Raw genomic sequence first — 16,584 nt, forward strand, 5'->3', positions numbered from 1 at the left:
CAAGATCCTGGGCAGTGTGCAGGCAACATCATGTGCTCTTGACCCTTGTCCTTCAAGGCTAATAAAAGTTGCCAGGGAGGGGACAGGCAGATGGTTGGAGGTTATTATTAATGCCTCATTAAGGGAGGGCAGGATGCCATCATGCCTCAAGGAGGCGATGGTAAGACCATTATTAAAAAAGTCCTCCCTTGATTCGTCCAACTCGGACAACTATAGACCTATCTCCAACCTGCCCTTTTGGGGCAAGGTGATAGAGCGTGAGGTGGTGTCCCAGCTACAGAGGGTCTTGGATGATGCGGATTATCTAGACCCTTTTCAATCTGGCTTCTGTCCCAGATATGAGACTGAAACTGCCTTGGTCGCTCTAGTGGATGACCTATGCTGGGAACCAGACAGGGGGAGTCCCTGTTAGTTCTGCTGGACCACTCAGCGGCGTTCAATACCATCGACCATGGTATCCTTCTGGACCGCCTCTCAAAGTATGGGAATTGGAGGTACTGCATTGGAGTAGTTCCAGTCCATTCTTGGGGGGCGTGTCCAGAAGGTGATGCTGGAAGAATACTGCTGGCTTCGTGGCAATTGGCCTGTGGGGTCCCTCAGGGTTTGGTTTTGTGCCCCATGCTGCTTAACATCTACATGAAGCCGCTGGGAGAGGTAATCCGGGGACTTGGACTGAGTTGTCAGAAATATGCAGATGACATTATTTTAATTAATAACTAATAATTCAATCAACACCACAAATTTAAAAAAAAAAGATTATCCCCATGAAACCCTGGGAAACAATTGGTCTGTGTGGAAAGCCAAGGGATCTCTAACAAGAATTCTCAGCACCTCATCAAACTATTTCCAGAATGATTTGAAGCAAATATAACTGTTAAACTGGAATAAAACTAAAATAAATTTAAAGTACTGTAGAGTGTGTGTACACACACACACACACACACACAAGCAAACTGAATAATCCATTTCTGACTGTAAGGTTTAGCCATACTATAGTTGACAAGCTGACACACTACTTTCACCTTCAAGGAAAGAACATCCTTTCCTGGCAGGGGAAGGGGAGACAAAAAGAGATATATAAAGAACACATGGAGAGAGATGCAGGCAATACTGAGAAGAGGCATAAGGAATGAAGGAGAGAGAAATAGGAGAGAAAGATTCGACCATAGTCTACTGATTGGATTGGGTAGGTAATGAAGAGTGGATTGCAGGTTGCAATTTACCAGTCAAATTATGCCTCAACTTGTCTCCTCAGCAAATGGTTGATTGCAGGCTTCTAGTTATTTATTTATCGTAATAATCATTACTATTAGCCAGCCCCGCACAGAACATCTGTGCAGTATTTGGGGCTGGCGTTTACCCCCTGGGCTGGTCCTGCCCCCCCCTGCTCGTGGTTTCTGGCCGGCTTTAAAGCTGGCCCGTCCCCTCCTGGGCCGTATCCTCTTCCTGGTGGCCCAGCTGCCTCCTCACCCCACCACCACCTCGCCACTGCTGCCAGGCCTGAAACCACCGTCGCCACAGCTGGGCCTGCTGCTGTCTCGCCACCGCGGCTGGGCTCACTGCTGCCTCGCCACCTTGACCCACTGGCTCCCCGCGACCTAGCCACTCCTGTTTTTTGGTGCGTGCCAGCCTCACCGCCGCCTCAGCCTATCAGGCGCCTCCGCCGCCCAGCCAATCAGCTGGGCTCTGGGACGCACATTCTAAAGGCACCCCCAGGAGAATTGAATATATAGATAATTGCTGGTAAAAATTTATTAGTCAGATTTGTATCCCACCTTTTCTAAACGATCACGTGGTAGCATATATGGAAATTAGCCTATTTTATCCTCTTAACAATCCTCTGGAGTAGCTTAGGCTGAGAAAAAGTAATTGGCCCAAAACTATTCTTGTAATCATCATAACTGAACAGTGACCCATATTTCTGTGGTATGCTCCACCAACTATACTGTTCTACACTGTTCTGATGTACTTTTCTTGCTACTCTGCTGTAGGGGTGTGCACAGAACCAATTCCGGCAGTTTGATTTGAATTCGAGCCAAAGTTGAACTGGACCACGAGCTGGTTCAAGTCAAACCACCCCCCCAGTTCAGTGCTAGGATCAAATAGGGCCAACCGGTTTGGAACCAGTTCGATTTAGAAGGCATGCTGAAACAGGTATGCTTGTAAAGAGGAATACATTTATGATTCTCCTTTACAACAAAGGGGGGAACTTCTCCTGTGCTTGAGGTTGGCCTGCTCTCCTGCTCAGTAGACTAGAGGCAAAACTATACCAAGGCATAGAAACCACTTGGTGCTGCAATATCCACTGCAATGACACACACCCATGTTTCAGTTCTGGCTTGTGGCACATCACCACCGACACGAAGGCTGGAATCAGCAGCATACACTAACTACTACTATGCTGCAACTGCATTGGGGGATTACTAGGGAATAATTTTTATTTATTTATTTTATTTAACATATTTTTATACCGCTCCAAACACAAGTTCTCTGGGCAGTTTACAAAACAATAAAAACAACCAATAAAAAGACTGACACATTTCAACAATTAAAATTTAAAAAGTTAAAATGATTAAAACACAATTAAAACAGTATCTAATTAAAAGCCTGGGTGAACAAGTGTGTCTTGACTGCCCTTTTAAAATTTGTAAGAGATGGGGAGGCTCTTATTTCAGCAGGAAGTGTGTTCCAAAGCCTTGGGGCAGCAATGGAGAAGGTCTGTCCCTGAGTAGCCACCAGACGAGCCAGTGGCAACTGCAGACGGACCTCTCCAGATGATCTCAATGGGTGGTGTGGTTCACAGCAAAGAAAATGTTCTGTTAAATACCCAGGGCCCAAGTTGTTTAGGGCTTTATACAGGTGAAACTCGGAAAATTAGAATATCGTGTAAAAGTCCATTAATTTCAGTAATGCAAATTAAAAGGTGAAACTGATATATGAGACAGATGCATTACATGCAAAGCGAGATAAGTCAAGCCTTAATTTGTTATAATTGTGATGATCATAGCGTACAGCTCATGAAAACCCCAAATCCACAATCTCAGAAAATTAGAATATTACATGGAACCAAGAAGACAAGGATTGAAGAATAGAACAATATCGGACCTCTGAAAAGTATAAGCATGCATATGTATTCAGTACTTGGTTTGGGCCCCTTTTGCAGCAATTACTGCCTCAATGCGGCGTGGCATGGATGCTATCAGCCTGTGGCACTGATGAGGTATTATGGAAGACCAGGATGCTTCATTAGCGGCCTTCAGCAATTCTGCATTGTTTGGTCTCATGTCTCTCATCCTTCTCTCGGCAATGCCCCATAGATTCTCTATGGGGCCAGGTCAGGCGAGTTTGCTGGCCAATCAAGCACAGTACACTGTATACTTTTCAGAGGTCCAATATTGTTCTATTCTTCAATCCCTGTCTTCTTGGTTCCATGTAATATTCTAATTTTCTGAGATTGTGGATTTGGGGTTTTCATGAGCTGTACGCCATGATCATCACAATTATAACAAATTAAGGCTTGACTTATCTCGCTTTGCATGTAATGCGTCTGTCTCATATATCAGTTTCACCTTTTAATTTGCATTACTGAAATTAATGGACTTTTGCACGATATTCTAATTTTCCGAGTTTCACCTGTAGGTTATAACCAAAACCTTGTACTCTGCCCAGAAACTTATCGGCACACAGTGTAGGTCTTTTAAGATGGGAGTGATATGGTCTCTCCGAGATGACCCAGACACCAACCTGGCTGCCACATTCTGGACTAACTGCAGTTTCTGGACTACGTACAAAGGCAGTCACACATGGAGCGCATTGCAGTAGTCAAGTCTGGAGGTGACCAGCAGATGTACTACTGTTCTGAGGTCATTTATCTCAAGAAATGGATGCAGCTGGCTTATCAGCCGAAGCAGATAATCATGTTGGTCAAATAATACACCTTCTTTCCACTAAGTTCTAGCTAATAAAATTGATTATCTTTTAAATTTCCCCATTATTTTGGGTCTAGCACCATAACAAAGACTCTATATTACTTTAAGAAATGGCAGCTTGTATTGAACTAATCAACTAATGCTAGAGTTGTGAAGGCCTGATTAAAAAAAATATATTGTAACATCTAAATGTGAGCCACACATGAGCTGTGTGGGCTCCAATTCAATAATAAGCAGAAAATTGAAGAAACAGCAACTACAAATGAATGAGTTTGTAGTTGTAATGAAGCTACACTTCATTAGAATCTTAATTTTGGAATAAATTGTTCTAACAGTACCTTCTATTAAATGAAAATTATATCTGGCAGTTGGACTTTAGTGGATGCAGACTGTGAGGGCTATGTGTGTGTGTTGACTTCCCACAACCCCTCTGTTATATGTGATCGCATGAGAATCAACCCCAGATTACACTGACAAAGCCTGCATCAGCCAGGAGCCATTGCTCCAATCACTTTTCCCAGCTGTCGCAACTGGAAGAGACTGTGGCTGTAGCTGTGTACAGACTGAAATGGCTCCGAGTTGTGCTATACACGAGAGAGACAACATGGATAAAACTTGAATACTCTGTTGCTGAAAAGCCATGTTAGCCTTCAGGTAAGAAGAAAGGCAAGGAGAAAGATGGCAGTTTAAGACTAACTTGAGAGTTTTAAAAAATATTATTAAAGAGCATTAGCGTTTGAGCAGTGACTCACTTCATCAGGTTAGCATCTGATGAGAGAGATTTATCTTGAAAGCACTGTGGAACATGCAGGTCATCAAAAGATATAAAAAAGAAAATGATATAAAGTACAGGAAGTGAAGTAGGGACATTTTGCTGTTTGGGGGGGGCAAATTGGCTAGTACTGGGGGGGAAATTTTAAAAGGAAAAATATCCTACTGTAAAAGATTTAGAAAGAAATACAGCCTCAGGCATGTGGGGCTAGTTGATGGTGAAGAGGGCATGTTTCTCAAGGAAAGGGACTGTAGCTCAGATCGCATGCTTTGCATGCCCAAGGTTCCAAGTTCAATCCCTGGAATCTCCTGTCAAAATCTATCAGGCAATGGGAGAGACTTGAGATCCTGGAGAAGCACTGCTAGTTAAGAGTGGACAAAGCACTGCTAGTTAAGAGTGGGCTAGACAGACTAGTGGGCCGATTCAGTAAAAGGCAGCTTCATTTGAATCCATGCAGAACCCTACCCAGCCTAGTCTACAGTGTTTTCTGTAAACAAAATCACATAGCCCAGGTCTTTGGGGATGACAATGTTTGGTAATCCAGTATTTTTCTGGTTCTACAGTACTCCAATTTTAGTGGCTGTTATAAACACAAACATTGAAACTATTATTAGTGAACATGGGAGGCACAATTCGAGAAAGAGGGAAAGAATGCACAGATGTGAGGCTGCTAACCAATGGTATCAATGCCAAGGGAAATTTGGGCTACAAGTAGTTCTTCATTGCTTTTTAAACAGTCCAAACAGCAGCCCAGTGCAAATCCTGACAGTTTGACTAAGATGTATGTAGCCTTGCCAATGCCACGCAGGCAAATGTCACTTACGTCGTTATTAGAAATCGCCCTTAAGCTAACATCATATGTCTTTTTGACAAGACGAATGGTTGGCTTGCAATGAGGAATAATTTTCATATAGACTGGAAGAAAATGTTAAGAGATAAGACTTCTCCAATTAAAAAAACCATGCATAAATGAGACTCAAGATTATTAATGGAGAAAGTTATGCACATATTTGGGTACCTGGGTTCTCTCTTCAGGGCTTTCCAGAAGATCATTATCAGTGCAATAATGTGTTCTATTTTGTCACAAGGAAAATGCTTGTGTATGTCTACCCCAGCCCAGCCCAAATGTGGTTATGACCACTAGGTACAGAACAACCGTAGGTCAGCACTTCTGGGATGCCTGTAATTACCCTTCATCCTCCAAGTGGCCTTAGTCTATTCATTTATTTTTCACAATTGTGACCTGACTTGCCTTTAAATTAGGAACCCTCCCCCCGGGGTCCCAAACAACTGAAAAAGGGATCCTAAAAAACTCAGAAGGGAGCTGTCAGGAGGGCAGGGGTCTTATCTAACATGCCCAAGGTGTGGAGACAGTCAGGGATGGATGATGAGAGGCAGAAGGAGACAGTAGCCAAACACTACCTGGCTCCTCCACTGCTCACAAAGCCAAAGGCAGGCACAGCAGTGGCAGTTCTTTGGCCAACAGGCCAGGGAAGAGTTCCCTCTTGGGAGACACCTGCTAGAGTTCATCTAGTGAGTGGTCAAAGCAAAGCCATTGTTGTGCTGCCCTTGGCTTCGTAAGCAGCAGAGGACCCAGGTGGCTTTCAGCTCCTGTCCTCCTCTCCATACCTCGGAGAAGTTGGAGCAGTTCTTCACTTTATGTTCCTGTCAGTGGCGTCCCCCACCTGAATTTTGGATTAGTGTGCAAAGCAAACTGATTAAAAAGAATTAAGTGAGAAAGCCATGGAAATATTGACTCCCTTTGCTTGAGTCCTCCTTGTGTGGATCAGTTTTCAGCAGTTGCTGCTATAATGAGCAAATACCTTGTGAGAAAAACTTGGGAGCCTGAAATTAGATTGACACTCCCAAACATAAAACCCAAGTTTGAAAAATTAAGTAGGAGCAAGCGAAGGTACATGTGCTTTATTTATATCTAATTAAATCAGTGGCTGACATCATAACAAAGTGTGTCTGCATCAGTGAAGCAGTAGCCCCTGTGCACTCATCTGCCATGCTTCCAAAGCATGGCAGTCTTCCACTCTTGTGCAAGAACACCAATAGTTTTCAGAGTTTGCCTGTGCTCTGGGAGTGCTTGGCTAGATTGGAAACATGTTGCTTGATCCTCAGCTACATGTTTCTGGTCTACACATCATGAGTCAGGATGTCAGCCTGTAGCTGTAAACATGGGTCACATAGCTTTATTTATTATTTTAGGGGGTCACAGTATCAAAAGGTTTGAGAAGCCCTGCTTTAAGGACCTCAGAATATCATTCTTGGTAAGCTTGTCTGCCATTATTGATGTCTTGTGGAGGAACTGTTGGTAAGCTTCTAAGGAATCCCAAAATTCCCCAAAACACAGCCTGAAAACCACTTCCCTACAGGAAGCATAGGAAAATCTACAGGAAGAAATGTTATATCCTTTGCAGAAAGAGCGATGGCTTCATATACACATCTCTTTCAAGTCAATATCTACACAAATGCAAGATGTATGTTAGCAATCACAAGGAATCTTATAAAAATGGCAAATCAAGCCTTTGTAATCACCAGTCAGAAGCTCTGATTCATTAAACAAGAAATGTACCAGTTTATTAATATATTCACATATTTACACAATATTACAAATTAAAGTTTCGCCCCAGCTCTTTGTGTGAGAGCAAGGTCAAGCACAGAGGCAAAAATAAAATGCATTGCTTGGGCTGGGGGGAAGCAATGGCTTGGCATACTCGCTCTTTGGTATTTGAAAACATGATGCAGCATGTAACTTAATCAACACAGGGCATTAAACAAAGACAAAGCACAGTACAGCCCTGACTCCCAAGCTTGGTAGGTACTCCAGAGCACACATGAGATCAGACACCCCCCCATTCAATATGTTGTGGGGTGTGGGGAGTACATCTCTGCGAAGGGGTGCTGGATTACCAACTCACAAATTCAGAGATTTTCCGCAGTTCCAAAAGAAGATGCCACCTTGGCTTCACCTGCCACCCCACCTGCTACAGGGCAAACAAGAGTCCTATTTGTTCTAACAGGCAAGAGAGGTGAGGCTGTGGGACTAAGGAAGGCATGCTAGTTTTCTGCTGCAGGCATAGAGAGATCAACAGCATCTCCAGGTTGGAACCTGGCAACTTCAGATGCATATGTAGGGTTGCTCCTGTTTCACTAAAGTTAATGAAGACACTCTTGCTCAAGCAGGAAATCTCTCTACATAAGAAACTGCTGGACCAGAGTGCATGAATATCAACAGGAGGCTGGCGGGGGGTGGGTTAGATATGGCTTGATTTCACCAAGTTCCATTATCCCCTGAGTTGCTGAAATTCATAAACAGCAACTTTAGGATATCTAAACTGTTCATCAATTGTTTTTCTAAAAGGATACATTTCTTAAGCTTAACACTGAGCCAATTCTCCCCCTACAAGACGTATATAAACGCTGACAACACAGCACAATACATTTCACTTCACCTAGAGTCAAAACCCCTACCCAATTAAAAACAGGCAAATAATTCTTGCTAAAGCAATTTTGCCCACTTGAGTTCACCAGACAAACCCAGTTTTTACAGGAAAAAGCACCAAGGAAGCATTCCTAGTCTAACATTTAAGGACAGGCCATTTTATCAAATACATTTTTAGAATCATTTACAAATGCTGTAACTGGTTCCATCAAAATAATGTATTCAACAAAATCAAAGTTTACATAATTTTGAACTTCTCTAAACTACAGGTGTATTATCTGCTGATGTTAAGCTAAAAGGGATGAAACACCACAGAGATTCAGAGTACTTCTAACATGGGCATCTGTAACCCATTCCCTTTGGTGGATGACAAGCTCCTGGACAAACATAGGCTGTCTGCACATGAAACCCTTTGGATCCTATCCAACCTTTCTCTGATATGTTAGAGATCTGCTTGCATATTAGTTTATTATGTAATGCCCATGACCTTATCCCGTACTCTTGAAATTCTTATAGGAATTAAGGCCTCCACAATTACTTGGTCACGTGTACAGTTCTGTAATTTTGCTCTGACTACAGAGTTGGAGATAGAGTTTATAGACCACCTCTCTCAGAGACTGGGGCTGTTAGCTGCCCTAGAAAACAGCAAGGAGCTTCCTAACTCTCTTACCTCACTGATAACTAGAAGAAGCAGAGATTGTAGATAACCCTTTCTCTTTTTTAGCAGAGAAAAGAAGATAGTCTCATTTCAGCTAATGATAAAAGCCACCAAAAGACAAAGTGACAATTCTTAAGAAATACAGTAGAGCTCATCTCTGGGGGATGAATCCTCACTTGATTTGCTTTATATATTTAATGGTGCCACCTTATTTTATTAAAGTACCCAGTGCTACTTTCTGTTACTACTGACCCCACTAAGCCAAGCAAGGCAGTAGGAGACAGATCACACACATCAGAAGAACTTTTAATAATGGCCAAATTGCAAACCCAAACTGTGCCCAGGATTTTATGAAAGCATGATGTATCTCACATACAAACATAGGACTTTGTGCAATATTAAAGAATATTACTATTTTATAAGGCAAAGGTTCTCAAACCTGGGTCCCCAGATGTTGTTGGAGATAAGCAAATGGCCAAAGGACATTGTGGCTGGGGATTATGGGAGTTGGAGTCCAACAACATCTGGGGACCCAAGTTAGAGAACGCTTGCTAGAGAAAAAATTCTTGGCTAGAGACCTGTAACCTTAAATTCTATAGAATTCCATTTTTAGAACACAACTAGCTACTAAACAACTCACTTTTAAAAGTTGTTTCACAGTACATTTTAATAATAAAATACAAGATTTAATTATTTTAATTACAGTATTTTAAAGACAGGTCTGTTAAAATAATCCTGGAATAAAAGATACTAAATTCCTTTGTACCCTTTCCCCGCACAGAATGGTGTGCAGCGCAATTTTTTGCATGCATACTTGGAAGTAAGTCTCCCGTGTTCAATGGGATTTACTCCCTAGTAAGCATGTTTAGGGTTGCAGCCTGGGTGAGTGTGTAGCCATTGGCAAGGTTAATTAATTAGTGCTTGTGGATATTTCAAGATAAATAATTTTGACAATATGACCACTGGAATGGCTAAACATTTTTTCCTGAATGCAATAATAAAGCAACAGTGAAGCAAGTCTTCATCTCCTAATGTCAGAGATGCTAACTAACAAAGGGGGGAAGACAGAGAGAGGATTTTGGTAGAAAATTACAAGCAATACTTAGTATTCACCATGTGCAGCAGGATGGAATGCAAAGAAGCATTTTTAAAAGTCTGTTCTGAAGCGATTCTTCAAAAAGCTGAGGTTAGATTTTTGTACTGGTCCCCAGTGAAAGCAGGTGGGCAGGTTGTATCTTTGCACAGCTCAGACTGAGATATTAATCTGTCAACACAAACTTCTTCAGTTATCCCAGAGTTAAGACTGGAGGGTTTGGACAGTCAGAAGTGTTGCATTTCAAATACTTAACAAGACAAATAATGTTTTGTAGATGCCTGGATTTCCCAGTCCCTGAAATTTATGGTCAGTCGTACCAACGAAGTGTCCAGGTCATTCATCCTCTTCCACATAGGTTGATGGAAACCAACCCACCTAAATGGGGGATGAAAAAAGAATAACACATATTAGATTGATGTCCTTCTGATCAACCCACCTATTCAAATTGAGAATGTTTCTGCAGAGGGAGAAGGGTGAAGATGAGCTTTAGGTTTTGTGAGAAACCATTCAGCCTTTTCCCAGCACTAATGCTTGTGGCATGAACTGGGTAACAATTAGGGCTGATTACCAGGTGTAAGAACTTTGGGTGTTGAAAAGAGCGAGGGGAGGCATGATTAAGTCAGACATCATTAAATGAAACTCACTCCTTGTACAGACTTTGGACTGCAGGTAGAGACTTCTGTGACTGAACATTACTCCATACAAAGACACAATTCTATGTATGGGGAAAACTAAATATCTGGGGAAAGGCTTCTAGTCTAGCCACCCTAACATGATAGTTTTCTTTATGCAGATATTCTTCTGATATGCAGGAGTATTCAGTCACAGGAACAACCACTTGCACTCTAAAGTGCTTCTCTAAAGTAGTTGAAAAGTGTCCTCACCTGTATGAATTAGAACTGTTTTGAAATATTACATCCACTGTGTGTGGGCTTTGTAAGGAGTATGAAAGAAAAGTAAGGACATTCCTCTGAAATGGATGATTCTTGATCCAGAATGAGATGGTGATTTACAGAAGTGCACTCTCAAAACTGAGGACTATAGGCAACTCAATACACCAGTGTGGTTTTTGGCAGAGTGGAACAAAAGCACATCTTCTGATTCTGGGTCCCCAAAATGGACATAAACACAAGTCGGTGCTAAACTAATCTAATAGTAGGTGAATTCAAACAGTGTTTTCCCAGGTATCGAGAACAGTTCCCTATTTATCATTTTCTCTAGACATATTTGTTGGTGACAGAAGTGTACAAATAGTAATAATCTGCATGTGCAAGTAGTACAAGAGCCCCCCACCATTGGGGCAGCCCAAGGTATTGTGGCACCTGAAGAGAGCTGCCAGTTTCTGCCTTGCCCTCACACCCTGGTGGCGGCCACCCCCCTTTCAAAACTAACCCTTGCAAGCTTTGAAAGTGATGCAGGAAGGAGGGAAGGTTGCCAGCAGTTGTCTCCTTGTGCCTCTTGCGAGCAGTGCAAGGCATGTGAGGAGAGATGCTCCTTGCAAAGCTTGCAAAGGACAGGGGGCATCTTGCCACCTTGCTGGTGTCCCAATCATCTGTCTCCTGAGGTGAATACCTCACCTTGCCTCATGCAAGGGCTGCCCCTGGGGCAGGGGTGTAGCTATAATTGAATGGATGGGTTCAAAGAACCCAGGCCCCCCAACTCCTGAACCCAGCTCCATCCCTCCCTATTTTCTTCATTATCTCCCTCAATCCAAGAGGCCCCAGGGAAAGGGGTGAACACTGGCCCCCTCTCCCCTAGCTATGCCCCTGCCCTGTGGTAGTCTCCAGTTACCACTGGAAGAACCCTGCTAAACACCTACATTCATTCATTCATTTATTTACATTTAATTTAATTTAATTCCATTCCATTCCATTCAATTTATCAAATTTGTATATCGCCCCAAACTTTCGTCTCTGGGCAGTTTACAATAACACACCTTTAAGTGTGCAGGTCAATGACTAGCAGCAGCCCATGGTCCAAATTCACTTGACTGCTGCCACCTCCCTTCAGTGGCAAACCAACAGCAAAATTTCATGTCCGAAAATATAGCTCAATTCGGCATGCACCAAGCAAAAGAGGAAACTCTTTTTCTAGATGTGTCATGAATTAATGTTTCCTAACTTCCTGGAGGTGACTGCTATTAAACCTAATACAATATCCATAAAAGGCAGCTCAGTGTGGATGCTAAAGGCCATGAAAGCTAACTGAGTGAATGATGGGTCAGCTTATTCCCATCTAAGCAGGGTCTGAGAATGCTACTCCTGGCCAAATAGATAGTGGTGGTATCCCACAGGTACCCTGAACCTCAGAAAGGTGGAATAAAAATATTTTAAATAAATAATAGAATCACGAGGATGGAATAAGGTTTCCTTTCACAACATTTCCCACAACAAATCCCATGTACAATTACACACTATGAAAAAAGAAACGTACCCTTCCGTTTACTTCACCTCTCCACCAGCCATTGGCACTAATCTTTGTGTAAATTTTGACCACATCTCCTTTGAGTAAGGACAATTCACGCATGTCTCGTGCACAAAAGTCATAGCGGGCAATAGCTATACCAAGGACTTTGGGACTCAGCACTGGAGCAGAATACAGAACGCGACATTATTAGAAGTTTTCTAACTGCACATCAACAGAGTAATATCAGCAGGTTTTTTTTGCATATGACTCTAGTACAAGTGCAAGCAAAGGTATTTTTATGCAAAATGCAAGCTCATCTTATGAAACAGTGCAAATGAAATTTATTCAGTGTAGTATTTGCTTAGCTGGACTTTTTAACAAAACCAAAGTAGAAACCTGGGGGGGTCGGGTGGTGTGGGAAATAGGGGAGAAGTGACTATACATTGGCTAGGATCCCAAAGGGCCACATGTGTAGTTCGCATGCAACCTGGGCTTTTTCAGTTTCCCCTTCTCACTGCAGCTCCCAGGCTTCCTGGCAAGATACTCCTCAATCAGGAGAATCTCCAAACAAAATTTGATCCTGCACAAGAGGATGCAGTAAAAACGGGCACGTATAGATACACCTCACTGTCCATGCAGAAGTGCTCATGCATGGGGCTTTTTGGAACCCGGATTTTCTGTTTAAATCAAAGGGACATACAGTACTTACAAGAAAATATGTTTAAGCTTAAGTTTTTTTTAAAAAAAACCCCTTCGATTCTCAAATACAGCAGATGTTGCCACACTTTCACTTTTATAACGAAACAATGTTTGATGGCCTAATGTCAAAACATCAACATTCTAATGAGGCTAAGCAAAGGGAGACCAGCAATATGGTTTCAGGAGACGAATTATAGAACAACACAGATTAGATCAAATAGCCCACACAAGAAACCATGAAAAAGGTTTCCGCTAGAAGTTTGTGACACTGATTCCAATTGACAATTGACTCTTGTTACTCTACCTAGTCTCAGCCATCTGGTATTCTAAAACAAACAGCATGATCCAACCTTTAAGTTGCATTGTTTTCCATCAGAAACCTCAATGTACAGGAGGACCTCATTATTCCCGGTTCCACATATCCATGGGGTGTTTCATTGACACCCTTTCCCAGTATCCAGGGATATGAAGGGGTTAAAACCCACATATCCATGGTTCCTAGAGGACCAGAAGTGACCGTGGAGGTCACTTCCAGCCACCATTTTGTCTCTCAGAGTGCAGAAGGAGACAGATGATTTTTTTAATGAGCCATTTAGTGGCTCAAAAAAACCAAACCAAACCAAAACAAACCCATGGACTTTCCCCTGTGATTTTGGGGAACATTTTGCCCTTTGGCGGGCATTCCTGGGCACACTGGGGGCCCACAGAGCATGCCATAGTAAGTTCTGGGCCATTTTTTTGTCATTTTGGGGGCTCTTTGGCACATTTAAAAAAAATTCCCTTCACCCTGGAACGTAACCCCGCTTTCCCCATAGCCCTAATGCCTTGTTACTCACAGTTCCATTTCTCACAGCAGTAGGTGAGGAATGGAATCCCCGCAAGTAACAAGGTTCTCCTGTATACTTAAATTTGTCCCACCAAAATCAGCAGGTGTGATTTAAATGTGTGCTGATCTCTCTTACTGAAATCAATGGAATGTCAAAGTGCTGAGCCAAAGGCTACAATCTTGCAGTTTAAAAAGCATTTATAGGAATTTAGGGAACTGAGTGCAGGATTGCAGCCTGTAGCATCACAATTGTAGCTGGTTCATAACAAAGTTTCAGTTGTTGCTGAATAATCAGGCTACTAATCATGGGCAGATAGACAAAAGTGGGAAACACATAACATTCTGGAACTCCTAACCATTGTTAAGAGATTAGAACAAGCTGCATTACCACTTGCTCCTTCCCCCAGGTTCTCATCCGCCATTTCTGTCTCATCAACTCAGAGTTCCCTCCTATACAAGATTTGCTAATCAACTGGTGAGTGGAGTGAATGTGTAAGACGAACATCACACTCCATTTCTGAGTGGTTACAAGACATTACATCTGCACTGACACAAACCTCTCAGTTTTCAGATATCGTAAGCTCAGTTCCAGAAACTATTACACAAACTAAAATAAAGGCAAAATATATTTAAGATTTTTTTAAAGCCCTGTTGGACCAGACCAAGTACCCTTGGTCTAAAGACAAAACCCTGTAGAGAAACTACAAAGAAGGAACTTCAGAAAATGATGGGACAAGGCTCTCTCTGCTGATTTTAAGGAGTGGTGAGGAACAGAGAGACTGGGCAAATCCTAAGAACTAGCTCTTGGTTTCAAATTGGGCTCAGTCAAACTGGCTCATGACAGTTGCAGCTGGAATAGTCAAGAAAACAAACTCAGATCATTACAAAAATAATTGTTGGGTGCAAAGGCAGTATCACCAGCTAGGCAAATTTAGAAAAAATGCTATATTCGTTGAACCTAAATTCTTTCATAACAGCAAAAACACTTTTCCCCCCAAGAGTCATTGACAATCACATTTTTGAAAAATCTTCACAGAGAGCAAAACTGCCTTTTCCCAATTTAAAACCAGGAGATATATAAAAATGGCATCCAAACTAGAAAATATATAGACAGCTATGATAAAGATCACCATTTACGTTCCAAAATTGCTGCACACGCTTTTGTGTCATATTTTATTGAGGACTCATATGGTACCAAAAGGCAATATTTTACACACTGCGGCAGCTTTCCCATAACAGAAACAGATACTGTGCTTAGAAAAAATAATAACCATACACACTCCAGTGACCAAAATTGAAATGCCTGAGATCAAATCACAGCCTGAAAATGAATTATGCCCTATTTTTTTCGTCACTACAGTATCTTGTGCATAATCCCTTTAAGCAGCCAGTATTATAAATATGCTTATAAGACTACAAAACTATTCCGGGAGGGGGAGAGAATATGAATCCACTACTTGATCATAACGTACATTCCAAAATATAAATATTGCCCACTACTGCCATAGCTATATAATGAACAAAACAGTCCTCTCAAACGTGTCCATTGCTGCAATAGTTCCTCTATGACATTATTTGAGATATATGTCAAATATGATAGCAGAAAAGCAGCAAGGATAAAGATAGGAGTTGCAATTCACAGAGGCAAAACTAAGGGACTTAAGGACTGTTCATATTGTGTAAGAAAAAAGCCCACAGTAAGCAAGGACTCGATTTCACTATCTGTTGACTCAGTCCAAGAGATCAATCTAATCCAGCATCTTGTACCCCACACTGGCCAGCCAGAGGCTGCTAAGAAGCCCACAAACAGGCCACAGAGGGAGCAATTGTCCATATAAGCTTGTGCCCAGCATGTGGCAGCAGAGGTTGGCTCCAAACATGAACATTCCCACTTAGACATCTTCAGTATTGATATCTTCGGTGTATTTCTCAAATCCTACTTTAAAACCATCTAAACTAGTAGGCTTCCCATCTTGTAGCAGGGAATTCCATAAGTTAACAATGTATTGTGTAAAGAAATATTTTCTTTGGTCTGTGCTGATGATGCCAATCATTTCATAGTTGTAAGGTTATGTTGTGTTTTTAATCAGAAGAGGCTTTCTGAGGTCAAAAGGGGTAAAAATACTGCAATAAAAGAAATAAAAATAAATTTCATTAGGTGAACCCATTTATGAGTGGAGAAGAATTTGACTTGGGAGCCCTTACAGTACCTATAATTTAAAACATAGGAGGCCTGATTTTGAATATTTAGAAATCAGAGAAAGGCATTCTGCACATTATCCAAATGTATCTTCTAAATTAATTATTAATTATCTAACTTTGACACTGAAAATTGGCTCTGAGGTTTTGCCCTGGTAACATGATTGACTTCTTTGATCAGAGCAAATATCCAGCTAAGTCCAACATGCTATCTAATCTTTTAAGGTTTTGAAATTTTATTCTGCATAATTGTTGCTTATTTCTACTTCTGGTTCATTAAATGCAATGACCTGAATGTACTATTTTGCATAAGGCTTTTTCTTCTTTTTCTTTTTTTGCTTTACAGAAATACATACACACCCAGGCTATTCTAGAGTGGGCAACAAATCTAAATAAATATTATGGTAAAAGAAGTCATACCTGTCGATCTACTGTCTTTCTCAGCTTTAAGAGAGAAAAAAGTTGCCCCCCTTGGGGCATCTTAACAATTCTAAATGTTTTTGACACAATAAACAGAGTTCAAAAGAATAAGGAAAACAATACAAGTG

General features: G+C 41.6%; 1 protein-coding gene across 5 annotated transcripts in view; it reads right to left on the bottom strand.

Moving 5' to 3' along the window:
* Positions 1-7,261: 7,261 nt before the first annotated feature.
* VAV3 (vav guanine nucleotide exchange factor 3) overlaps positions 7,262-16,584 on the bottom strand; it is a 252,339-nt gene continuing 243,016 nt past the window's right edge. For all 5 annotated transcript variants that reach the window (XM_053247816.1, XM_053247819.1, XM_053247817.1 and 2 more), the window contains 2 exons: positions 12,340-12,491; positions 7,262-10,281 (listed from right to left, as the gene is read on the bottom strand). In XM_053247816.1, the coding sequence (XP_053103791.1) occupies positions 10,240-10,281; positions 12,340-12,491 (194 nt within the window). In that variant the 3' untranslated portion in view covers positions 7,262-10,239. The remainder of the gene's footprint in view (positions 10,282-12,339; positions 12,492-16,584) is intronic.

Source organism: Hemicordylus capensis, chromosome 4, assembly GCF_027244095.1.
Source record: "Hemicordylus capensis ecotype Gifberg chromosome 4, rHemCap1.1.pri, whole genome shotgun sequence".
Lineage (NCBI taxonomy): Eukaryota > Metazoa > Chordata > Lepidosauria > Squamata > Cordylidae > Hemicordylus > Hemicordylus capensis.